At 37.0% G+C, this 27124-nt stretch overlaps 1 protein-coding gene across 1 annotated transcript; it reads left to right on the top strand.

Annotated features, from left to right (window-relative positions):
* Positions 1-24289: 24289 nt before the first annotated feature.
* Positions 24290-27081, top strand: LOC136811819 (uncharacterized; the record flags this gene model as incomplete). The annotated part of the gene is made up of 7 exons (XM_067068445.1): positions 24290-24826; positions 25094-25162; positions 25519-25659; positions 26054-26225; positions 26330-26397; positions 26567-26665; positions 26843-27081. Coding segments are annotated over exons 1-7 (900 nt in total), but the record flags the coding sequence as incomplete, so codon positions are not given.
* Between the last annotated feature and the right edge of the window lie 43 nt (positions 27082-27124).

A 27124-nucleotide genomic window follows, 5' to 3' on the forward strand; every position in this document is an offset into this window, starting at 1 on the left:
AAACTTTAAACTCGTTGACAATAAAAACGGATCCGTCACGGCTACCAGATGTTGCAGCCAAGTTTGGCGTGGTGTCGACGATTTCATTTGCTGCTATTGCGTCCCGGTGAGTGGTTTATTTTTTCCCTCTTTTTCCTTCAGGGGGTTCATCCATCGTAGGTCCTTCTGGGTTGGTTAAGGTTAGTCTTCGTCTTGGTATTTCTGTTTCCTAGCCTGACATCCAGCTCCATCTAACTTATTTCAATCTATTCCACGGCCCTCCTCCTTTTTACCTATATTAATAGACTTCCCTTCCCCTTGTAGGTGAGATTTAGTCAAGGCTGATAGAAGAAAGTACGTGTCTTATGGTTATCGCTTGCCTATGAATTTCCAGTCAGGCTCTATTCTATATCTATTTTTTTATATTCAGGTCGATTAATTTCTAAATATCGCTGACGAATTTCACAGCTCAACTTGTCACTACAAGGTAAAATTTTGGATGTGTTAGAGGCACACAAAAAAAGGCTTCCCACAAAATAGATTTCTCTCAGTTACTGTCTACGTATATAGAATAACTCAAAATGCCGTTATATAAGAAAAATCTATTCCTTAGTGCCTGTGTTCCTGTCCCGATTATACCCCCGTTTCGTATCAAATGTGTAGGTAAAAAAAATTGAATGTAAAGTTTCAAAAAAAATTTTTCTTGTAGACCCAGGCAAAATTTTCTCGAATTCCAATAAAAATTTCTCTTGGGGATAAGAACACACGGTGTGTGAAGGATGAAGGTACACTATCAAACGCAAAATTAAAAAAACTATTCAGCTCAATTCCCAAAACCTTTAGACACGTTCAAATTGGATTAAAGAAATAACTATACGTACACCTCTGTGTCTTTTCTGTAGCTCCACCTTTGTGCTTCAAAAACTGCAAGTAATCGTAATTATTATTATATTTATAGGCAATGATTGCTCTGTATTTACTTATGTTGTTTTTCTTTTATTGTTCAGGTAACTCACGAAACGGAGCCGACGACTAATGTTCATTTTCTATACTAATAAAATATATAACCAAAATTGAAATTGTTGTTTAGTTTCTGCCGAAAGGTGTGTGTACAAAATTTAGATATAATTTAATCACTTACCCCTGAGTTCCTCGTCTTTCGCCTGACGTTATGGACGTATCCTCGGCGGATATACTTACGTATTTTCTTGTACGAGCGCCTCTCTCCTCCGGAACGCATAATTGGAGGCCTAGCAGACTCCAAATAGCGCCGAAAGCGGGTTGAGGATAATCTTCCATCGTAGATTTGACCGAGGCCAACTGCTGCCTCAACCCTCTCGAACCATAGCCTATTCACCGCCACTGTCGCATCTGCTTCCGTGATTCCTATCTTATTGGGTAAAAAAGGAAGCAGTAGCTCGTTGACGAGCTGTAAATACGAAACTGAGAAAAGCTATTTTAGTATTAGTTCAAACATTTTGTTTTCCACTCCCCCGGGGGCACAATCACTGTTGTCCTGTGGAACTCTATTGCGGAACATAGCCATCAATCTGGTTAATCCAGCGGGACTCGAAAAAAGAGTTGAGAAATCGTTCCCACCCAAGAACGGACAAACCTCTTCCCAAACTGCTCCTTGTCGTGCCATTGTGATAGAAAAAACGTTTCTTCGGTTTAATAGTATACTTATCAGTTGTAATATCGTCGCGTTGAAAACTACTGACCCTAATTCTCGACAAAGGCCGTGCTCCAACTGACCTTTCTAGGTCACTATTTTCTCAATCAACAGCTACCAGTGTGCCAATCTACTCGGGAGTGTTTTAAGTGTTTGGTTGCTATTCTACTACCACAAACTGGGTTGTTGGAGCCGTCTTGTTTGTTTCGTATTTTATGTATAATTTAAAAATGGAATATGAAAGATAGAAAAACGACTAAATATTTACATTCCTTGTAAAATCTATTTAATATCCAACTCTAAATAAAGAATGAATAAATAAAATAAATTAATGCGAACCTAGTTATCATTTCCGGTGAAAAGAGTCTGGGCGTCGAGATACGTGGTCGCCTTGTTAAGATGTCTGTGGTCTATCTGGTCGCTTTTACTGGGGTTCTCTCTTGGTCGCATATATTGGGAATGGTTCAGTCATTGGAAAAGGTTCAGCCATCCTCTTTTCTAGTGTCATCGGGGAATCCGACCTTTCAGGGATTTCAGCTTCTGTTTTCTCCTCTAGTGTTAGGTCCACTCCCTGTCTGCAACCTGCACAGACGCAGTTTCCAAGGTGTCCCGTTGCCCTCAGGTAGATTTTGTAACCCCGCAATGGCAGCAAAACAACCCAGATGAGCAGACCCGGAATACCCCCGAATATCTCCTTAAAAACGTAGGAGAAACCCGTTAAGGAATTCTTGACCGCTGTAACCGTACTGTCTATCACATCTGAGGTACCCTCGCCTATCGCTTTGACAAGGCTTGCTCCTCCATTTCCGGCGTCATTGAAGGTACCCTTCAGTGCCGTCCCTAAGTTAGATATTACCTTGTACCCTGCATGTGGCCCTTGCGAGGCCCAATCCGATTCCCTCAATTATTGACCCTGTGTTGGTCGCACCTTGGTGGAGTTTAACTAATTCTCCAAGTGTAAATTCAATTTCTGCCATCATTTGTAGTAGACTAGGCTGATCTAGTATAACCGGGTTTTCTAAGACGATCTTTGTGTTGAATCCTCCTTGAGTTTAGGTTTTTCTTTCTTCGTTCGCTTGCTGGGATCGTTGCATATTTTCTTTCGCGGTCTCCTGGGCCAAACGAAGGGAGGTTATCAACTGTTCCTTCTGTTCGGCTAATTCTCCCTCTAATTCAGTTGGTGGTATAAGTGCTACGTCTAGGGGCACACTGGGGTCGTGACCGTGGAGTAAGAAAAAGGGAGTTTCTTTGGTAGTGGAATGGAGGGTAACTCTATAAGCGAATAGGGCAGAGTTAATGTGGGTATCCCAAGCGTCCTGAAATGCGTCAGTGAACTGGGCGAGTGTATGGGCTAAAGTTCCATTATACCGCTCTACCAGTCTGTTTGTCGCTGGGTGATATGCTGTGGTAAGAATCCTCTTAATTCGCAAAGCAGTGCTGATTTCGGCAACGAGCCTCGCCAGGAAATTCATTCAACGATCCGAAAGAAGCTGCCTTGGGGCGCCAAACCTACAAACGATGCGCTCTCCACGGGAATAAAGCGGGTTCGTGGAGGTCAAAATTCTTGCAACGTTACAAATCATTTTCAGAAGCTCGTTTTGGGCTCAAATGAAGCGAATAACTGATTAGAATAAGATTCAGTCTAGGCAGATGTTTTTTCATTTTGAAATTTTGCGTAATTCGCAAAAATCCTTAATTTTGCGCTAGTTTGATGACGTCATAAAAATTGAAATTCAAATAACTTTTGATAGAATCATCAAAATAATTTCAAACTTTCACCAAAGATGCATATTATTAATGTTTTCAGAATTAAATAAACAAAATTACTACCGCTATATCTACGTGATCTGTCAAGATCCTGAGCAATACTCGCTGCACCTCATACTCGGTAGTGTCGCACATCTGGGCAAGGAGGAAGATGAGGAGTTCTTCGTAAACCATGACCCTTGACTCTAGGAGGAGTCAATGATGTTCGACGTATGGTCCTCCTCAGACTCTGCAATGTCGTCTGGTGCTTGCATTACAAGAAGCGACATTAGACGGAAAACATTTACTGGGCAGTTAAAACCCAGGAATGTTCGTTTTCCCAGTAGGTGCGCTCGTCGGTGGACACCAACGAAACTCGGTTGCAGAAGGAAAAACACCATTGCGAAAACAAATAAAAAAACAGAAAAATAACATTTCCCTAGAACTTCTTTTGTTTTTTCTGAAAACGTATGAGGAAACTGTAAGAAGATTTCAACTATGCGATTATTACAAACGGATTAAAATTAATCTTTTCGAGAACAGCAGGTGTCAAACACCGTTTAACTACTGGGCCGTGCACTGTTCGTCAGTGGCCACTGGACAAATTCAACAATGCACATTCGTTAACCCGTTTCTTCCTATTTACATTTAAGTACACATCAGTTAAACCGCTTCAACTCATTCGTGTTTATAAGCCGTTTAACCATCAAAACAAACCACAATAAACAAAAAAACAACATATAATATAAAATAAAAACGTACACATTACTGTCTTTCTATGTAAAACGTTGCTCGTCTAATAGATTCAAGTCTCTATTCAGCCGTTCATGATTTAAGTGCTTTCGTCGTCTTAGGTTCTCCACCTTATTTTATCTTGGCACCGGTGGTTCAGGTACGGGTCTAAGGGCTGTAAAGGGCTAGCTATGTCAATCCTTCTTAGAACGGGCGTGGTACATCATATAACCCCGTCTCATGTACAGGGGGTACATCGCCCTGTAACGACGTTTCCGAGCCAGCAGATCCCAGACAGTTTCCACATGTCCTATAGCCGCAAATTTGTCCCATTATCCTAAGGTAAACAACATACACCCCTAACGGAAGCAGTATAACCCAAATTATCATTTCGGGTATTCCACAAAATATTTCCTTGGATACAAAAGAGACTCCCGTCCCGTCCCATTTTTTACTGCTGTACCTGTCGATGTTATGAGCTTACCCCCGGATTCCTCAATGGCTGTAATGATTTTTTCACCACCACCTGCGCCGCCACTAATGGTATCCTTGATAGCGCGGCCTAAACTCGAAATAACCTTATCACCTGTATACCCTGCAGCTTCCAGAACTGAAGCTAATCCCATGCCAATACCTTCAGCAATAGATCCTGATCCACTCGGGCTACCCTGCATCTTAATTAGTTCTTCTAACGCGCATTCCGATTCGGCTACCATTTGCAGCAAAATTGGTTGGTCCATGATGACAGGATTCTTGAGGAATATCTTTGTATTGAAACCCCTAGGAGGTCGTACCAAGTGCGGGAAGAGAACCTTGTCTCGTATTCTGCTACCTAGGAGGTCAATACGGCTGCGTTTGTCGATATGGTACGCCTTATCATCTTTTACTATGAGCATGGTATGTTTTTTACACTTAGTATAATTAATGGACCTAGATCACGCCAGCAGGTTCCTACCTATTCTTAGGGAGAGAGTCATGTTGTTTCTTTTAGTGGTCACTGGGAAGTGCTGATAACACTTCCCATCTAGTTTCATACCCAAATGGACTTTATAATCAGTAACGATCCTACATTTATAACTTACCACTGCTTCGCCTATACTTTTAAGTACCTCGCCGTTTTCGTCCGTCATTAAGTTTTGTGACGTTGATGGAAAGGTTTTCAATGCCCAATTTTAAAAGCTTTTTATGTTTTTATTTATTCAGCAAACCTGATGCCAAACTGCTCTAAAATGACTAAACATTGTGTCGACAGTCACTGCGAGGTGACTTTCTAGTAGTAATTGTTGGTCCTTTTTACTTTTTCGGGCAAATTCTTCCTTAATATTTTTGAAGGCTTCCCGTTGCTATTACTCACCTTTCATTTAAAAAATTACTGTCTTTTGACACTGAATTACATGCCCGTGTTCTTTTCTGGACCGACATTTAAATTTCCCCTCACCCAAGTCCTCGATATGTACGTCGGTGTATCGATTTTGGGCAGTGGCTTTGGCCGGACCTTTTTTCTGGCTTAAGAATGGAGAAGTAAGGCAGCTCCTTCCCTCCACTATTCTGGGTGTTCACAGTTGGGGCTGTGTTCTCTGATAGCTCTTGCTATCCCACCCGAAGCCCCCAGAGTCAGGGTACGACAATGGTGGTTCTGGTTATCAACTCGATATCAGCTCCGGCACTAGGCAGTTATGTTTTGTCAGCTTTGCAACATCTCTGGTACGCGGCGGGAATGCATTGTCAACTCGGCAACATCCCTGGCAAAAAAGCAACAGAGGTATTGTGCAGTCGTCTCAACTTTGTTGTGCCACTGGTTAACACAATCTTCTGCCAATGGATGCTATCGTGCACCGTTTAGTGTCGTCATCGTAGGTGCAGTCTCGCTTTGATATTATGATGGAAATAAATTTGAATTCAACTGATCGTGCTACTGCATTCGGGGCAACTGATGCGCCACAGGTCACGGCCGCAGTGAACAAGAAGCGAAATCCGTGCAAATCACTCTTTCTAAAGCTCGGCGCATGGAATGTAAGAACAACCAACGACAGCAATTGCTCGATTCGACCTGAACGTGCCACAGCCATCATTTGTAAAGAACTCGACAAAGCATCTATAGATATTTGCGCGCTAAGTAAAGTTCGACGTCCTGGAAATGGAAATCTTGTTGAGAAAACCCGTACAATTTTTTGGAATGGAGGTGAGAGAAAAGAAGCTGGTGTAGGTTTTGCAATTCGCAACGAGCTTATCGGTAAATATGACCTTAACCCAATCCCAATAAATGATCGGCTTTCGACGATACTGTGATGCCTAAAATAATATTGGATCGTTTGGCTCTGATGTAGAACTTAGCAATCCTCAATTTTAAGAAATCATTATATCCCTGAGCTGGATATTTAATAAATTGGACACTGGTGAGCTAAGTAGGCTGTTATTTCTAGTTCTTCTTTCAACATGATCTCATAATTATCTAGTTATAAGGATAAAAAATATTTTAGTTTCTCTGCTTCTCCTTCCGTAGCTCTGCCGTCTGATGTTTTTCGTGTCCACTCTCTGACTGTTTGGGAGTAAATGAATTTCGGTATTTATGGACTAGCTCTGAATAGAGTATTGAGAAGAATGGATCTAGAGCCTTGGGTTAATTGTCACACTGGACAAGTTGCAAGCGTGCATTCAGATGGTGAATACACTCTTCTCGAGATGCATAAATTTATTGTTGTCCTCGTTTTCAAACAGATTTCATTGCTATAAAATTACATATTCACAATGATAATTGTGTTGTTTACACCTCATGAGACATTTTGAATTTCAAGTACTTTTAATTTAGAGTTAATGTTTGCCTTTTGGGAATTTAAATTGGTTTAAATGTATAATTTCATGCAATGAAATCTGTTTGAAAACGAGGACAACAATAAATTTATGCATCTCGAGAAGAGTGTATTGCGGTTAGACTTACTCACGAGTCCGAGGCTCATAAATGTTTTAGTGATACTGCTTGCGTCGCTGTATTGAAGGGCTGAATTGTGGTTTGGCTGACTCATCTGTAGTTCATCAATGTTTCACATACTTCCCCCCTTAGATTTTACTAGTGTTAAGTATTTTACTAGTACACTGCCACATCTCCATCATTTGTTTAGTGACGTCCTCGTTACTAAATTTAAATCGTAGCAAAGTGTAAAGTGTATGAAATTCGTCACCATACACATTTTACATTTCAATTGTCATTATTTTCAGTTTTTGTCAAACTCGTTTTCTTCATGCGCACTATTTCATATTTATCATTTTCCAATAGTCTAAATTCAAAAGTGTACTTCACATTCTCTGAAGTACATTTCCACGCGCATCAAGTTTGTCAATGAAATATAACGTAATCATTTTCTCGTTTTCTTCATTATTTATCGTCATCCATCAGCAATAAGTTAGTTCTATCCGGATTCGAAAAAGTTGATCCCCGCTGCATGACAAAATAAATAGGATGTATCGCCATATTCGAAAAAAAATTAACGCGCTCAACTTGAGTAATGTCACTTGCCCAGTTTCGTGAGACTACTGTGGGCTTTGCAGTCCCAATTACAAAAGAAATTCATGTTCACGTTTTACGAGTATTTTCCTCGTAATTTTCATCATAGTTTTTGACAATCAAAACCATTTTCTATTAATCATTTTTATAAATTTCGTCTCTGCTACAGTTCATACCATTTCACTTTTTTTTTTTTTTTTTTTTTTTTTACATCAATGTGCTTCTATTTACAAAATACTCCTAGAAAATATTAAACAATTTAGTGTTCATTTTCCATAATGTAAATGAATTCCTACAAAATAAAATGTTAAATACTTAGTACCTGAAGTTAAATAAGTTAAATATCATCAAAATTTTAAACAAGCATAAATTAAATGTTAAAATACTGAGTATCTGAAGTTAAATATTAGACTAAATATAATTAAATTTTAAACGAGTATACTTTTTTTTCTATATAATTTATACATAAAATGACTTCGCTCACACACAAAATAACAAAATTTCTTTTGAATCAAAGTCTCTCCATTCACAAAGGCCGGTCCGGCCATCTGTCATCAGTAAAAATATAGATTTTTTCCCATCGGTGTAGGTCAATAATGTGGGGTTTTTCGCAATAAATTAATTTCCTTCTTGCACCTTGAGGTGGTGGGTTGTAATCCTTCCGATCTCGGATGATCGTTAAGTCATTTTCCATCAACGCCAGGTTTGAGACTTCTCTTGGTCCTTCCTCCTTCATTATTTTGACAATGAGGGTTCCAATATCCATACCAAAAATGTGGACGATTGTCGGTTTGACCTGTTTCAGCCATCTTTATACATGATGGGGGCTATTTTTAGCTGGCAGTGGTAAAAATATACCCTTCTTGCAAGGTAGCCGTCCCACCACGTAGTTACATCATTTGGCGGATTTGGATGATAAGAAGTAAGATCATTAGCTGCTCTCACTAGCAATCTACGTTGGTTTTCAATAGTCAGAGTTTTTGCAATCTTTTTCTGAAAGTCTCTAATTTCCATATGCATTAGCTTCACAAAACATAATGTTCGTAATTTCAACGGACCCGATCCAGTACCTATAAATGGTTCCATAGCGATATTTTCACTCATACTCTATATACCCAACTCGACAAAACAAACAACAAAGTTCTTCTATGTACAGTAAAGTGAATTTTCAACGAAAAGGTGCAAATATATACAGTTCTTTTTCTTCTTTAAATTGAATTTTGGTTTAAATCAGTGTAGAATTCGAATACGGCATTTAGCATTTAAGCGTTTGTATTCAGCGGTGTCATTTTTACGTGTTGTATTCGATTTTGAGTTGAATATTCCCAATGCCATAACACCTGGTCTTGTTTCGAGGAAAGGATAAGCAACCTCTCGTATTGGAAATTCGAAAATGACAATGCGTTTTGTTCGACTAGATAGCACTTTTCCCGTTCTGAACATGATTCCGGTCTGTATTATTGTGGGTGATCGAGTCAAGTTCATTTTTGTGACTGGAACAGTCGTCTTTGTAGATGCTCAATCCGTATAACGTCAACGTAGCAACTGTCACCATCAATGGAATGATCAACAAAACTCTCCATGCTTTAAAATCCGACTAGGCTTCTCAAAAGAACCGGTCACAAAACTTTTCGATCTTTTGTTGCTCATTATAGTCTTCCTCTGGAAATCGATGATAGCTCCTTCCGTTTCTAGTATGTCCACTCCAATGACCACATCTGCTTCTAGATCTGAAACGACGAAAAATTCATAGTTCTTGAGTGAATTTCGATCAGTGATACTGGCAGGAATGAATGCACATCCTTTGACTTCTATTGTTTCCCCTGTGGCTGAGTAAAGTTCTGTTTCAATGTCATTGGTCAAAAACGGTGCTATTTATGCAGCCTCCCAGACCGCTTGATTTAGGAGCGTAAGCGTTGATCCCGTGTCAACGATTGCCAAAAAGGGCTTTGTTTCTCCTTCCATTGCCATGAATACTTCTGTCTTGATCCCACATTTCTTTTCTGTTTTTTCAGCAGATTTCCTTGAAATTGTTAGTACCTGTCCTTTTGGATGCTTTCTTTTTCTTTTTTGGTAAACGTACGTGAAAACATCTTTAGTGGATGGTTCTACTTTCACTGTGTCACCTACACGTCTGAGAACGGGTTTTCCCTCAACGGTCGTAAAGGGCTCATTTTCAGTTTTTTCAAAACTGCATGTACTTCCACCATATAAACATACCTTTTTTGGGCTTTTTTGGAGAAGCTTAATTTAGCCGTCATGAATGTGTCCTCTCAGATGTCCCATAATGCACCAAACTCGAAAGATTTGGTAAAATCCTTGAAAATCCGCCATTTTGATGACGTCATTGACAGAAAAACTTGAATAAGTTCAGGTAGAAAAAAGATTTCGAGCTCAATTTTTACCAGAGATTCAAATTAATAATTAAAAACATTTTAAATCGAAATTGTTTTGATATTTTGATGACGTCAGCATTTTTTCGCAAAAACGGTTTCAGCCATTTTATGCTGACGTAAGCATTTTTTTGATTTTGTTTTCCAATTTTCTAATTTGTTTTTTTTATATATGTCTCTGGTCGAAATTTGAGCTCGAAATCTTTTTTCTACCTGAACTTATTTAAGTTTTTCTATCAATGACGTCATCAAAATGGCGGATTTTTCAGGGATTTTCCCAATTTTTTCGAGTTTGGTGCATTATGGGACATCTGACAGGACACATTCATGACGATTAAGCTTCTCCAAAAAAGCCCAAAAATAGGTATGAACTTGAGATGGAAGTACATGCAGTTTTGAAAAAACCGAAAATGAGCCCCTTACGACCGTTGAGCCACAAGGTTTTCGGGAAGGAAAGGTGTGTTGACGGTGATGATGGTGTTGTTGTCTCCTAAGTCTTCGTGAGATATTCCTTTCATCTGGCAGGCCCATAAGGTCTAAACTTTCTTGCTCTTGAGGTGAAAATTCCTGCTTAGTATTTCTTTTGCAAAATTGAACAATTGAACTTCGGTTCAAGTATATAAATCCACCAACCAGAGCGAGTAGTACCACCCATTTGATTGTTCCTCCAATTCCACCAAAGATGTTAAAAATATTTCCAATTCCTTTCCCAGCTGATTCCACTGCATCACCAGTAGAAGTAATGATATTCCCCGCGGCTGAACCCAACGAGGTCAGCCGCAGCTGCTTACAGGACTCCTCCAAGTCCAACTCCAATTCCAGTCAGGAGATCGCCATTTCCTCGTTCTATTTGTAACTGCTTGACCTCTTCCATTGCATCGTGTATTTCGGAGAATATATTTAACATCGAATAAGGAGCTAAATGTTGTGGTGGTTTTTGAATCATTCTGGCGTCGAATCCTCTTATCTTCTCCAATTTCACAAATTTGGATCCATGGAATTGCCTTTTTGCGTCTGTCTTCGTGACTTTACCTTCTTGATCAATTACATCGTACGAAACTTCATTGTTTTGTAAATACGTAATAAGGGGTCTGGCTGAGCAGTTGATTTAGTGAGATTTTTCTACTACCTGTCGATCCATAATTCGTAAAAATTTAACTTGGTTATGATATGGTGCTTTTACTGGAATATCGAAGTAACATGAATTTCCTACTCTTCGATTAGTGATCAGACGGTAGTTGGAAATTTTCAAACAGCGATGTACTTGAACGGCTTCTCCGACGATGTGGACGGTGACTCCACTCTCTTGGTGAATCCATCGGGCTGCAGTTGTAGGAAAAACTGCTATCATCCATCGTTGAATTCTCGACACTTCCTGTTGTATGAAACAAAGTCTTTCCCATTCTTGAATAATGTCCAATTTCTGGTTAATTAGGGTACACACAATGTGAGCTTGTAGGATAGGTCCAAGAGTGTCGGATACCATTCGTTTGGAATATGCAGTCACCATGTCTTTAAGGGCTTCGAACATGTTTCCTTTCATCACTGGGTCCTTTAGTAATAGACCGTTATCAAGCAAAAGAGTAGTTTTGCTTTCGCCATGTTCATTTTGGATGCTTCCACCAACTTTGAGAGAAGGAATTAGAACATGACTCTCCATTTGCTTTACTTCGTGTTTTCCTAGTGAATGCCAATCGATTGCTGGATGATGTGGGTCATTCCAAACTAGGGCACTTTTTGGTGCATCTTTCATGGTACAAGAGCCGTATGATTGTCCTTTTGGAATTTCACTTGGGCATTTGCTGTTGGTTAAGTGCTGTTCAATGTATTTTTCTTTACCAATGACTTGAGCATCGAAGGTCCTAAGGATCAATTCCTTGATTTTTAACGTTTGTGTCTTCCAATACTTGCATTTAGCCACTTTTCCATCAGGGTGTGTACTGACAAAACGATGTCAACTTTTTCTTTCAAGAGGGTTTCCATCGTATGTTTTCGTATTGAATGGTTGGATACAATCAGATGGACTAATAAAGATTTCCTCCGAATTAGACGTCTCCTTTTTGGAGGCAACTTTTCTGCTCCAGGCAACTCTTGGTTTCCAATCGCAAATTGTGGTGGTTTTGTATAACGTGCAGTAAAAAAAGCAATAAGTAATGGCTTTGTAGTACACATTGATAAAAATACATACATAATTTTTTTTTGCTATAAAAAATAAATTTCAAGTTTCTTTCCATGGGAAAATTGGCAAAGTTATTTCAAATACTGTATATCAGCAAAAAACAAGCTCATATTTTATAACTAATATCTTTTGGGAAAGAAACCTGTTGAATAACAAGAAAAGTATTTTAACTTTATTCATAAATATAATATAGGAATGTTTAATTAGTCTAAAAACATGCAAACAAAATAGACTTGAAACTTATTACAAAGATCACGCTATTGTTAGGGAATTGGCAAAAAACGATGCTCTACATTTATTGAATGAGAAGCAACAGGCAAAAACAGAAAAAAACTGTGATTGGAAACACCGACAGAATGATTCATATAATATTATAAACAACTGAAGAAAGAAAATTCAAAATCTTGAATGTGAACCGATTAAGAACTTCAATTAAAAGTAAAAAAGAAGGAAAAAGGACAAAGCTATCACTGGGCATGTAGTCTTTTATTAATTCTACTTATTCAAAGGACAAAAGGATAAGATTTCATTTTCTATCTATTACTGGACAAAACATTTAAAAGCAAAGACGTTTTATAATTTGACAAGGACAGAAGGACAGAATTCATTTCTTAATTTGACAAGGACATTGGCAGGAAGAAAAACTAAAAAATTTATTATTTAAGCTCAAAACAGCAGCAAGGCAGAACAAACCAACCCGAAAACTCAAGAATTTATTATTTTAAGCTTATTAAAACAGCAACAAGACAGAACAAACCAACCCAAAAAATATTAAACTAAAAAAAGTTAAAATCTATAAGCGGGATAAAAAGGTAACTTACTGGCGAGAAAACAGGAAGATGAGCAGGAAAAGGTACCGGATACATTGGTTGTTGGTAATTGAAAATGCCAGTTTGAAAAAATGGATGTTGTTGCTGTTGGAAGGATGGTAAGCTTTGACAGATGGTTGGAGGTTGAAGGTTGAAGGTGGAAGGTTGATTGGTTGGAAAACTATTTACAAGGGTACGTCGGGCTGGGTAATGGCGGTGTAACGATGCTTTGTTCTGCTTTGCTGCTGTAGGGTTTTTGTAAGGTTTTTGGTTTTGCTTGAAATTTTTCTTTTTCCAGCTTTTACAATTTTTGTTTGTTTTATTGTTCTTTGTTTCTGTGTCCTTCTTTTTGTCCTTGTCTGTTGTTTTGTTCTTTGTTTTGTAAGTGTCTTTGTTATCCTCAATGTCCATACTCACTTCTTTTTCTTTTAGGTTTGACAGGCTCAATTTGTCCAGTAAATCCTGGTTTGTTTGTTTTAAAACTGCAATTTCTTGTGCGTAAAGTTTTTTTTGTTTGTTCTGTCGGTGTCTTCGTTGCCGGTTTTTTCTGTTTTTGCCTCTTTTTTTTCGTCCAAAATAAGGCGGGCATCATTATTTGCCAACTCAAGGTCAAAAGCACAATCTTTGTAATACAATTCGAGCATTTTATTTTTTTTGCTGTAAAAAGAAAGAAATTAAAGTAATTTAAAAGGTCAGAACAAGGATATGAATTTGAAGATATCACTTGACGAAGTCCATCCTGCTTTGTCACCACTCATCCTCTACCACCCCTACCAACTTTCGTGAAATCTAACTTAATTTGAAACTCCCCTTTTCTTGGCTACCATTGTTGGTTTTTGACTAGACTGAGTGACACTCCTAGACTTTGGACTAGGCAATGGTGAGTTACCCCCCTCAAGTAATATCTATCAGGAGGTACACAAATAGTACTTTTAGGGAATACTCCCACTAAACTACACATTGTGATTTTTTTGTTGCAGACCCAAACACAGTCCATAAAAATTATTTCAAAACATTCAATATAAAATAACAATCAACTAGAAACGATATAATAGCAAACGTTCAAACTTGTACATCACAACAGTATATTTATATGAAGAACTTAATAAAACTAAACTGGGAGCTTTTAAACTGGCCATAAAAACTATGTTCAACTATCCTCTATTCAAATCTATTCCTCATTTGCATCTTCTCCATTTGCACCAATCTGGTTTGTTCGCCTTTTTTTCAGTGGTCGGCTGTCAACAGCTGTCCAAGACGGCATCCTTTTTCCTCTGTGAACACCTTTGGTATTGCCAGTTCGAGTGGGTGTTATGAATCTTTGAACACGGAGAGCATTTGCATTGTACCCAAACTGAAAAACGCTAGGTGTTGTATTGAAGCCAGAAATGCATCTTTGACGACCAAAATATTCTTCTAAAACATCTTGACAAAACCTCTCTGTCAGTACAAATTCAGCACCACTTTTTAAGAGGAATTTAACTGATTCAACAAGTGAGCTAACATTTATACATATACCTTCATAGGTTTGATAGGGAATAAACATTCTCTCCTTTTCCTTATCAGGAAAAATCAAGTCTCCAGTCATTTTGATCTCGGAATGGTTCTAAAAAGATTTTTCTTTTCAATTTTCCTTCCTCCTGAGACCTGATGTTAAAACAATCGAAAAAACAATCCATGTATTGACAGAGGTCGGCTGTGGTTTTGTACTCAGGGTAGTAGCGATAGATGACACTTGACCTTTTTGAGCTCAAAACCTGTGTTGCAAGACTGACAGTCATTGAAGAGTATGAAGTTAGGTTGATGTGTGCCAGAGATAATTTTGGCAGCAACTTCAAACTGCGATACATGTCATCTTGAACCACATGCACAATTTGATTCCATAAAATTGGATTTCCGTTCCACAAATCTCTTGTCCCTATGCCACCCCTGCGAGAGTGGTAGATAGCATTTCGCATAGTTTTCATAAGATGCGGGGCATCTGAGAAAAAGAAAATGAACCTTCTTTCTGGGGAAAATATATTTATTGTCCTATAAATTACACTGGAGGAAGACTGGGATAACTCTTTGTGGCATTCAAAAAAAGCCCTGTTAAATGAAGCCCAATCAGACACAGTGACAATTACTCTTAACTTGCAAGTCAGCTCTAGTACGGAGACAGCTCTCCAAAAAAGTAACATCAATTGAGAGCCCGTGGCACCAACAGTGGCAAAGTAAGCGAAGCTGAACTTAAGATCTGTTGATATACCACGCACATAAAAGACAAGACAATGAGTTGCAGCATTATCTGATTCTTTAAAAGTCGATAAGTTCCCCAGTGTGCTTATCAAAAACAAGGTCTTCTTGGACTTTCACTTCATCAAAAGACAATGTGATGTTCTTTTGGTGGCCTTCAAAATCTTTTGTCAAATCTACCAGTTCTTGAACAACTTCATGATTGAACCCAACGGTTGGTCGAATGGGATTTTTGTAGTCACGGAGAGTTCTTCTGCTTGGCAAGACAAAACTTTGGAATCTCGCAACTCATCGTAAGCCTTGGCTGACTTTAAAGCTAAAGACAGACAAAAGCGTATCATCATGGGATGGTAAACATAGTTTCCCTGAGAAGACAGTTTTTCCTGCTCGCGCCAAAAAAGCTTCATGAAATGCGAAGAATCTTCACTTTGGTTTTTCATAATGGCATTGATATCATCAGCCATACCAGACGAAACAGCAATACCTTTAGACTCCATTTCATTTTTGAGGTGTTCAATATCAATCGTTAGCTTCTTTGTTAGGGCTCTTTCTTGTTGCAGGGCTAAGATGACTTTCTGCGGGTTCGTCTTTGATAGTGGTGCAAACTTTGAAGCTGGAGTGAGGTTACTTTTGTCTTTTACATCTTTCTTCTTTTCTGAGGAATTACAAATTCTACATATTTCTCTACTGCCTGCAACTAGAACTTCGCAAACATCACTTCTATAACGAATCTCTGACGGAACTTGAACTTTCTTTGTCATATTTAAGAGGGATAGCATGCAATGTTGACTTTGGAGCAGTGGCAGAAGAAACACCTTTACAAAGTTCTAATTTCAAAATATCTGAGCAGAAGTCAGCTAATAAGATCTTTCTGATGGACCGGTTATGCTGTTTGTAAACATTGTGGTCATCAGGCAAATACCAACCATATACCCTCACAGTGAAATCAAGAGATGAGTTTATATTGATTTCAAGTTTTGGTATGGAAAACTTGGAGTCCTCAAGCTCATAAGTGAGAAAGCATTGCTCACCAGTGAAAACAACCTTCCAATTAGAAAGTTTCCACTTCGAACATTGACTCTTGAAATCCTCATAAGTTTCAAATACAACAACCTCAACATCAGTTTCTTCTTCAACCACTGGTACAACCAGAGTTGGGTCTGCAACAGGTGGTGGAGGCACACGAACAAGTACCCTTCGAGGAGTAGTTACACTTTTTTCATGAGATTTCTCAGGAAGATTGATTGTAGGCAAGGCATTTAACTTTGGTTTTCTCACTCCACTTAATGTAAACTCAAAGTCAGAATCTTTGTAATGCTTCCCACATATCCAAACTTTAGATCTCTCAATTCTCTTTTTTAAATCACTGTCAATAACACGATATTTTTTTATCACATCCACCAAATTTTTCTTTCACTCAGCATCAATTGGCCTAGAAGGCAGCTTGAACAAACCTACTCCTTTATATTGGGGAGAACCACGATAAACAGGACAGCCAGGGAAGACACATCCATCTCCATTCACCTTCACCATTTTTTTCTATTTGAAAGAAAGTTGTTTGTTTTGATATTTGGAAAAAAAAATGTTTTGTTTTTGTTGTTGTTTGGGTGACTAATTATTTTCGTCCGAAAGTATGTTAATAAATTTTAATAATCGAAATAATTACAAGTTTCAGTCCTAAAGTAGCACCTTCGCCTCCCCCTTCTCCGCCGACTTTTACCCATGCGTTTTGATCACGTGACCAAAATAGAAAGAATTTCAACCTCGGGTCTCGCGCAAACCCGATTTCCTGACCATGTATTTCTTCAATTGACATTGGTAGAGACAAGGGAAGGAGAAAATTTAGAAAGTCTGAGTCTGATAGTGTTTCAGCTTTTCAAAGAAATTTATCAGAAGTTTTTAAGCTTCTAGTGGAATCTTGGAATGTAACTTCAGTAGTCTTTTTACAAGTATTGAATATTTTAACTCGTTTAACCCTACCTACTGAGAGCTATTTGGGTCCCTTAGAACTGAAAGGGGGGGCACATAGTGCCCCCCGTCGATAACTTAGGATAGGAGCATTATTTGGCCATGAAATTTGGTACAGCAATGCTTAAACCTATAACAAACAAATTTATCAAAGATTTTTTTTGAAAATTGAATGCAATTTTTGATGACGTCATCAATTGTATCAACAATTGGCAAAAATCCCCTAAAAAACTCAAAGAAAATGATGTTTCTTAAAATTGCTATTGAAATAGATGGAGAAACACATTCTCCTTCATTTTGCTTTTATTTGAAAGCTTTTACAATGTACTAAATGGAAATTAATATCTAAATCAACAATTTTGTCGTGACGTTCTACTATAGCGCGCCAAAACCGAAGAAAATGTTTTAAACTTTCAAAACCGCGTAAAATCAGAACATTTCAACTTTTTCAAGTCGGTGATACTTTTTTTTGTCATATTTATATTTATTTTTTGCTGCTAATTCTCCTTTAAGATGTAATAGAAGCAATACAAATGAAATGGACCATTAAATTATACCTGGTAACATGTTATAGTATCTTGGAGTAAGCACATAAAAAAGAGCAAAATAGCCTGCGCTGCAGTTGTGGGATGGTAGTGGTCACCGACAAACCTATCATTGGGACTAAAATAATTGACCAATGAAAAATTTTTTTTAACCAAAACATTCCCCATAAGATTTGATGAAAAGTCATGAAATTTCAGCTTCATAGCCTCACTAGTTAAAAAATACCAGCCAATTTTCTAACAGGCACAAAGTGCACAAAGTGCCCCCCTCTCAGTAGGTAGGGTTAACACCTCTTCAAGCGATGGTTTTCTCAACCATCAACACCAATTGAAGCAATATGCAAAGCAGAAGACTTTTGGTATCTTTTTATGATACAGGGTTCTTCAAAAAGGTTTGTCACACAATATTCATTGGAATTTTTAAACTGTGTTGAAAGTGATTCTTATTATTTACACAATCTTTGGGGTACGTAGGCGTGGTAATTTTTGGTGGAGAGAGGAGTCTTTTCTGACAAAAGATAGATAGGGAGATTGATTAACACTTTTCAAGCTGACTTGAAGATTATCTGTTCAAACCCCTATGTAAACAAAATTCTTAAACTTCGTTCAACTGCAGATACATGGGGTCAAGCAATCATTTTTCTACAAAGGCATCTGAAAAGTCAATTGCTTTGATTCTGTTTAGCTCCAGATTAAAAGCATAGATATACTAGCAAGAATGCATAGCGAATTTGATTGGGTTTGACTACTGCTGTCTCTATATTTTTGACCAAGAGGACTAGAAAAAAGGCAGCAAGGTACAGTTTTTACCTTTGAGAAGTGGAGAAGGATCATTTTTTAGCTAGAATATTTTTTCAAAAAGATTTTGAAAATCGTTCGGAGAATTACCAAAATCTGAGTGTGGCCTTACGCGAATGTTACGCAGAAAAATGATTTCACGTGAATTTATTTTAGTAAAACAATCCACGGTTTTTTCAAAAATATCTCAAAAACTCAAGCGATAAAAAGATGTTTCAATCCCCTTATTTTGATTGAGGATATGGCTAAGCGTACGGGTCTTTCTATCAACATCAAGAAAATTGAAACCATGTCTATCGGTCCTGAAGAGCAGTTCTTCATAGATGATACACCACTGAAAAGTGTAGATCAGTTCAAATACCTCGGAAGTATCGTTACCAGCGACGGTTCGGTGAACGCTGAACTAATCACTTGAATTCAAGCTCTATCATCCGCATATGGACGTCTTCGTGAACGTGTTTTCGATTCCCATGATATCATAATCTCCACAAAATTGAAAGTATATGTCAAATCTTTATTACTTCTCCTCAGATACGGCTGCGAGACATGGACACTATATCGAGATAACATCAACCAGCTCCGTACCGTTCAATAATGACACTTGAGAAAGATTATTCGATCAAGTGGAGTGATTTTGTGAGTAATGAGGAAGTGTTACAACGATCTGGCGCTGAAGATATTGAAATTATTTTAATCAAAAGTCGCCTGCGTTGGCTCGGCCACGTCGCAAGGATGAATGATGACTGTCCCGTAAAATCTCTAATGTATGGCGAACTCGATAAAGGGTGTCGCTCTGTCGGTCGTCCGAAGTTGAGATATAAAGATACGTGTAAAAATGTGCTCAAGTCGGGAAGAATGTTGGATAGTCGGCAAGATATAGTTGGTGATCGCCCGGTATGGAGAAGCTCAATTGCTGGTATGTGTGGTAAAGTCAATGAGAATAGAATTGCAAGCTATTGACGGAGAAAAGAGCACCGAGCTCGAAAGACAATTTAACGCTTTTCATCTCAGTGTTTACGGCTTTGACGGCTTAATCAATCTAAGTTATTTTCAAGAACTTGTTAAGAGATTATCGTCTTCTTCTTCTTGTTGAGCTAAAACACAATGATGATAATTTTAAGACATTCGTCTACCTGCAGGGTTTAAATTTATCATCCGTTTTAGTCTTTTATTTTCTTAATTTCTTATTTCTCTCAATTTTCTAATTCGTATTTCTCTTAATTTTCTCAATTTCGTATTTTCTCTTAATTTCTTTATTTAAGGCTGACCAGGCCTACTTCCTTTTATTTCTCTCTAAAATATATCAGTGATTATCTTATCTTAATGTGTCCCTGACTACATTATATGGGTTCACCCTTTTCTACTTTTATTTCTTCATTTTCTTCTCTTTTTATTAATCTTTTATTCAAGGATACAAGTAAGTTTAACAGAAAAAAATTTGTCTCACCTATTTAGTTTTTCAATTGCCCTTTTCACACTTCTCCGGTACACTGTGTGTTCGAATTTCGATTTCGCCCTTTTCTTGGATATTAACCGTATGATGTCCCAATCCAGAAGAGCGGGAACTCTACTGGAATACAGTCCCGAGGCTGTCTCTTTGTATATCATTTGATCAATTCCCTTTGTGGCGCTACTAATGTTCATGTTTGCTTTGTATAGAATTTTGATTAACGTTGTTTTCAAAACAAGGTTCTCGACTTGTAAAAAATATTTCCCTATGTTCTCAACCCTTTGGTCTGGGTCAAGTAGACCCAAACCAACTGTCACGCTATTCGCCAGAGTCCCTGTCCCCTCCATAGGCTCTGTTTCTCCCGTATATAACACTTGTTTCAACATGGTCGCCCTGTCCTCGATGTCCTCCATACTTACTGAAAGATGAGAAATCAAATACTCATTAATACTAAAATATCCCTTACAATTACTTACTATTTTAATACTTTTCAATTACAAGATATAACCTCAGTCAAGTGAACAATCTATATACATCCAATTCTTTTTTTTTTTTGTTGATTTACAAGTCTGTGCAATGTAAAGTTTGTTTCAAAATTTTGTTTCTGCTGTCGTTTCTGTTTCTGTTTCTTCCTTTTTGTTGAGCCATGTCCTTAACTTGGGGTACAATGGTCTAGGTATTTCAGTTTGTCCATAGGCTGTTGGTTGTACAGTGTTGTAATGAGGTGGCTCGGAAATGTCATTTTCAGGTTGTGTAGTGTGTATTTCAATGTTTTGTCCTTCTTGTACTTCTGCGTTCGGTTTCTGTTCTGTCATTTCTATGGTTTCAGTTTTTTGTTTGTCTTTCGATTTTGCCCTTTTCTTTTTGATCCATCTTTTTATTTGGGGAAAAGCGTCGAGCTACATGTTCTATTGCTCCTCCTGCTGAATCAAGTAAAACTGCTGACGCATCTGCTATAGATCCTACTACTGCCTTATCTAGATCTGCTGCACCATTTAAACCATCCAACATAGTCGCACGCGTTAAAACAATGATTATACTGTTTTATGTAATTCATGTAAAAACCGTTGATATCGTGGATCTAATAAAGAGAACTACGGAAACCATCCAATATAATGGCATTAACCGCTTAGCGGGTAGAAAGATATCCGGTGATTATTTGTTTTCATAGGAAAGGCGGCAAAGGAGCTTTGAATTTACATCATACAGTGCTCTTATACTCTCTCTGTCTCTGGGCATTATATGGCATAACTGTATAATTATTAATTAAGATAAGTATGGAAATAAAAAAAAAGACTTGCTGGAGAAGATGACGTTAACCAGAAAAAAGCAAGTAAGTTTAACTATTGCAGTAATTTATCTTTGGATGTGTGAAAAACATTTGACATGATGGCACTTTTGATCCAACTTGCAACTGTCGACTGCAGCAGGTCTAGTCCAGGAGCTGGAGCTCAACTACTTTTTGCCTTTACTAATTCTGATGGGGAAAAAGTAGAGCGCCTCATTCAAATCAGAAAGCGAAGATAATATACGGCAGATTTTCTGACACTACTACAGCAGTAGGTCAGGATGTCAGGATTTTTAAAAGACTAAAAAATATTTATACATCGATTTTATGATCCTGACTTTCAATCACTTTGGGGTTGATAATAATTGAACTTATCGAACATGATTAAACCTAAGGCCAGAGCAATGAATGCATCAAAAAATTTCAGAATTTGAATGTTTTGATTTTATAAGGATGTTCTGATTAAATCGGTTGGCAGACGATATCATACTCCAGGATTCAAGTGAAATTTTTCAATCCGCGACCCTAGACGGGGGTTTGGTTATTATCAGTTAGGGTTAAGGTTGGAGCTCGAGAGTCACAATATAAGGCCGGAGGCCTTCTTAGGGCCATTCGTACCCTGTGAACTTAACTTAGGATCCCGTAGGGATCCTTGTAGGGGCACCGGTAGGGTTGGGAGCTTTCTTAACTAAGGTCTGTAAATTACACACTGTAAGTATTTGTGAATGACATCTCTCTGTTGTGTCTCATTGGGCCATTCCAGAAAATTTTTGTTACCCCCTGTCGGACGACGTGCATTTTTAATTTTTTTCTAGCCTCAGAAATAATTTTTCTCTTCCAGTGGTGGTCGGAAATTCCGATTAAATCCATGTACTTTTCCAGAATGCATCGGAAATTTTTTTTGCCTTTTTTAATTCAATTGCCTTGGAAATTCATACATTTTCTTCTCTCGTTTGGAAATTTCGATTTTGGTGAAAACTTTTGCCCTCGGAAATCCTGTGTCGTCCGCCCCCTGTTACAGACAAATTCTCGAATGGCCCATTGGCTTGGTTTGTAAACCAAGGTTTCTTGCATTTGGTGATTCGAGCCGGGGTCGGAGACCTGTTTCACCGGTATGGGCAAATTGAGAAAGAAACATACTTAAGAAACAGTTAAAACACTTGAGAAAGATAGAAAATCAGAATAGAAGATAGGAAAGTAGAAAATAGGGGAAAATAAGAGATGATGCATCCTGGAGTATGATATCGTTTGCCAACCGATTAAATCAACTTACAAAGCATCAAAATAAAAAATCTAGTTTGATGAGTGCAACTATTTTGAGCAAAAATTAAATACAACTTTTGAATTGCACCATTCTGCTCCAAATATATTTTTTTCTCTTATTGCTTTGGTGCTTCATTTGAAATTCTGTGACTGTTTTTTGGTTTGGCCTAGCCTGGGAATCCATGCTATGATTTCTTCTTTGATAAACTGATGGCAAAATGTATAGCATGGTACGGCGGGCTGAGAGTTTGAATTCCTCAGATCCTAATAACGGTTGAAAACTTAGCCAATCAAATTTTGTTTTTCTTTTACTGGTCACACTTTCTTAGAGAAAAGCGCAACTTTCGAAATTTGGTTTTTATTTTAGTAAGTGAGGACAGCGCTAAATTCGAATTTCTCACTGTAAAAAATGTGAGTCCAATATTAGACTAACAGCTCGAACCCGTCTTGTGTATATACATCAAATTATAAAAAAACGCACAACGGGTCTCCTGTCTAGGTTTAGCCTGGTAATGTAAATTTTTAAGTCTCCTCCATCATTGGTTTGACTAAAACTGAATCATGTCAGGCTAACTCATATTAATGCAGTTGGTCAATCAAAAAAGTTTATTATTAAATCAACACAAAATCTTGTGACCATCGAATAGTGATACATTGCACTTCTCTGCCATATTGCATTGTGTATTTTAATACCAAATAAGTGATATGTACATTTTAAAGACAAAAGTGAATTTTTGTTATGTTTTGATTTGTAAGTGAGCACACATTTCAATCTGTAAACATGAGATCTAATGACCGGAATTTTATGAGCAAAAAAAGAAATAAGGTGAGAAGTATGGCAGGGAAGTGCCAATGTATCACTATTCGATGATACATAGTGAAACAAAACGAAACGTAGAAACAAGATGACAAGAACATGGTAAAATTGAAAAAAGCTCTGAACCAGCTAGCCTGGGTCCACTTAAAGCGTAACTTTCCAGACCACACATTTGAATGGAAAATAATAATATCAAATGCCCCTGAGAAAATTAATTTGAGAAAAACTTAGAAGCCAATTATATGGCCTTTAAAAGACCCACAGACCAATTAGATTTCAATAGACTAATTCTTTTATAGGAATGGCATGATGGAGAGCTTTCTTTTTTTAGGACTACATTTTATAACTTTTACTGTACTCAGAATTTTAATTACCCCCTTTTTAACATAGATATTGTAATAGATATATTTCAACTTTTAACATCATTATTAGCATTGCAGATTATATACAGTTTATACACACCGAAAAGCTTTTGCTTGAAAAATAAAACAACTCTGTTATCTTTTCTTCTATTAATTTCTTGGATGGCAAATTTAAATTCAACATAAACACAAAGTTTCAGTTGGTCAAATGAATAACTATGACATTGAGCAACGAAATCTTTCACACATTCGCCCTTGTTTTGTCTTTTTTTAGGAAAACAGGTCAAATGGACATTAATATTTGACATTTATTTTCAGAAATAATGTAACATTGGGCTAACCTTATTATTTATTGTCCTGTGAATGATTTTGGCTGTACAACCAAGACTATCTAAAATATTTTTCTGAAATTTTAAAGAAGAAAGTAAAGTGTCAAGTTAAATATTAAATATAACTTTTCTTTCTTATTGTTTTCCTTTGAGAATTATTGAAATAAATATATTCTCAATAGAGGTTTTGTTGACATTGGTTCGGAAGGCCTAGCCGGGCTGGAATGGTCGAAGGCACCCTTCTGCTTTGCTCTCAGATCGTTTTCAACGTTACAAGTAGTATAATATGATAAATGTTTTTTTTTTATTTCATTTTGGATGAAATATCTATCATGTCTTGTAGTTACTGTTTGCCTTGCCCTGCTTCTATTATGACATTCATCACAACCGACTTCAAAATATTTGCGACTTTACTAATGATATAGTGCATAAAAATATGAAATGATTACAATGAGTCTTTGAAAAATGTTGTAACCAGTTTTGAATAGCAGTATTCTATGTTCAAAAATGTTAAATAAACAAATAAAATACATTTTACACTTTTTATCCTATTTGACTGTGTTAGTTAAATGTGTTGTTACTGTGTTTAAGTTAGTTAAAGCTTGATTCTTTTTAGTGTTTTTGGGTTCTTTTTAGGCGTTCAACTGATGACAAATATGAAGAAAATTTTGGCTACAAATAGATCCATGAAGGCTAAGGGAAAAGCTAAGAAGTCTTCTGGAATTCAATTTGTCGAGCTTAGAAGATCTGCAGAAACAGGTAAAAATCAGATAAGGTGGTTTTTACAGTATCTTGCTTGCAGATAGTAAAATAAGTATTAAATTTTTTATATTTTGGTATGCCAATGTGATTCACAGAAATATTTTGAATACATTTATTTCAAAATCATTCACAAATAAAAAGTCGGGGATAAAGTAGCAAAACTATTCAAACGACCAACTTTTAAGTAAAATTCCAAATTTAAGTCAAGGAAGGACTCTTCAGAGATTTACAAAAATGATTTAATTGTCGTCTTCTCTCTTTCAGGTAAAAGAATTTACAAGCCAAAAAGACAAAGGTCTCAGAAAAAAAAAGAAAGCAAGAAACGATGCATTGGTATGTTATATTGATTCTAATATTGATTCGTACATATCTATTGCATAACCAGGGATCATTTTGATCTAGCACAGTGCCTAAAAACATGACTTTTTGACATTTCCAACAAGTTTATACAAGTATTTTGGATCCTTCATTTGAAAATATTGAAATTCAAGTAAATTATGGATAAATAGTTTGGTATCATATGACCCCACCAGCATAATTCCAAATAAATCGAAGTCTTGTTTTCGAATTTTAATTATTTTATTTTATTTCCAAAAAAAATCAAATCTAAAAAGATTACTCTTTGGCAATACTCCAATCTGTTAAGTCTTTTATGCTGAAAATAATTGTCTGTTTTGTTATATATTTAGGCTCAGATGACAGTACATCTCAGGTAACCAAACAACATCAACAGCTATTCAATGAAGATCAGGATATGAACTTGGTTGGTGGTAGTGATATGAACTTGGCTGGTGATGATGATATGAATTTGGTTGATGACAATAATACAGGTGAAAGAATACTCAACTACTTTTGTGCAAAAGTTTTATATGGATAGTTTACCATTGATATTGCAAAATTTCCAAAATGTGTGTCTAAGGTCTGCTTTTTGATGAGCTTCACCTAAAATTATTTTTGAAAAAGTTTAAGAGGAAAGGCTACGTTAACTTAGCTAAAGAAGAAAATTAACACTTTCTTAAAGGGTAACAAACATCTTAAAATAATAATAATTGATTATTGAAATTAGCAAACCCTGCTGAGCTAGCTTTCATGTTAAAAGTATGTGTAATTGCCTTCCTTCTTTTTCGTCCTTTATTTTCTTTCCTTTGTTATATTATATATAAAAGACGATATTTTAGAGACTTAAGCCTTCTGATTGAATGATTAAAAATCTTTCTCTTCTAGAATCTTGTTTCAATGGCTGGTTCGAGTTGTTAGAGAGATTTGTCAAAAAGAAAAAGAAAAGGAAAACCTGGTTTGAGCGATCACAAGCCTGTCAGGATGACTGGGACTTGTTGAGGCAGCCAATTTGGAAGACTATGGCAGCCAAAGAAGTTTTAAAAACGAGTTGTGTTGTGTTTGTAGGGAAAGATCGAGTGATTTGCATTGTTTGGATTGTCACGATTCGTTTTGCTTCCTTTGTGACGATGTTTACCACCTGTCAAATCCACTCCATGATAGAATGGCAAATGGTCGATGCCTTGATGTTTGTGAATGTTTGAACGATAATAAAGAAATAACACCTACAGGTAATATTATATAAATTTTTCATTTGTTCGAAATGAAATAAGTGGATTTAACGCATGACCGTTGTAAGATAATGAAGTCGCAAATGTATATTTTTTGTTTTTCGACGTCCGGTCTAAAAGATTCGACAATCAAAATTGTTCTGATTGTATTATCCTATTTTAACTTTAGTTCGCTTCCCACATCTCAAATGTTCTTGCTCTGTCTGTGGTGGTAATAATTTAACAAAGGTTGTTAAAGATGAACTTTGCATTATAGTTACATTAAAAGGTATTGCTATTTTAGTTCTTCTTCAATTATTATGGTTGAGAGTGATTACAATACTTATTACTGGTAATTTTTGTCAATCCAGAACAGAATTTGCCAAGTTTGAAGTGTTTGCCACAACATTTTTGTCTCCAAAATCTAAAAAAAGAATCATTCAATTACATTTGAATTATTTTCCAGGTCGCTATGATGTAAATAAATATTTGTTGGCTTGCAAGGATTGTGAATCAACAACAGATCCTTTTACTGTAGCTGTTATTCTATGCTCTGGTTTCTGGCCTGGTAACCCGAAAAGCTTGAATTATCTCTTCAAAGAAGAAGTGTTTCAATTATGGGACAATTTTAGAAAATTCATGCCTGGGAGTTCAGAACGTGCGTTTTTGAAAACTCTAAATGCTATTTCGGAAGAACACAGCCGGGTAAGCCTTACTTTAAGTCAATGTTTTATTGAAGAGAATCGTT

This window comes from Clytia hemisphaerica, unplaced genomic scaffold (assembly GCF_902728285.1).
Source record: "Clytia hemisphaerica strain Z4C2 unplaced genomic scaffold, Clytia hemisphaerica genome assembly, whole genome shotgun sequence".
In the NCBI taxonomy this organism is placed as follows: domain Eukaryota; kingdom Metazoa; phylum Cnidaria; class Hydrozoa; order Leptothecata; family Clytiidae; genus Clytia; species Clytia hemisphaerica.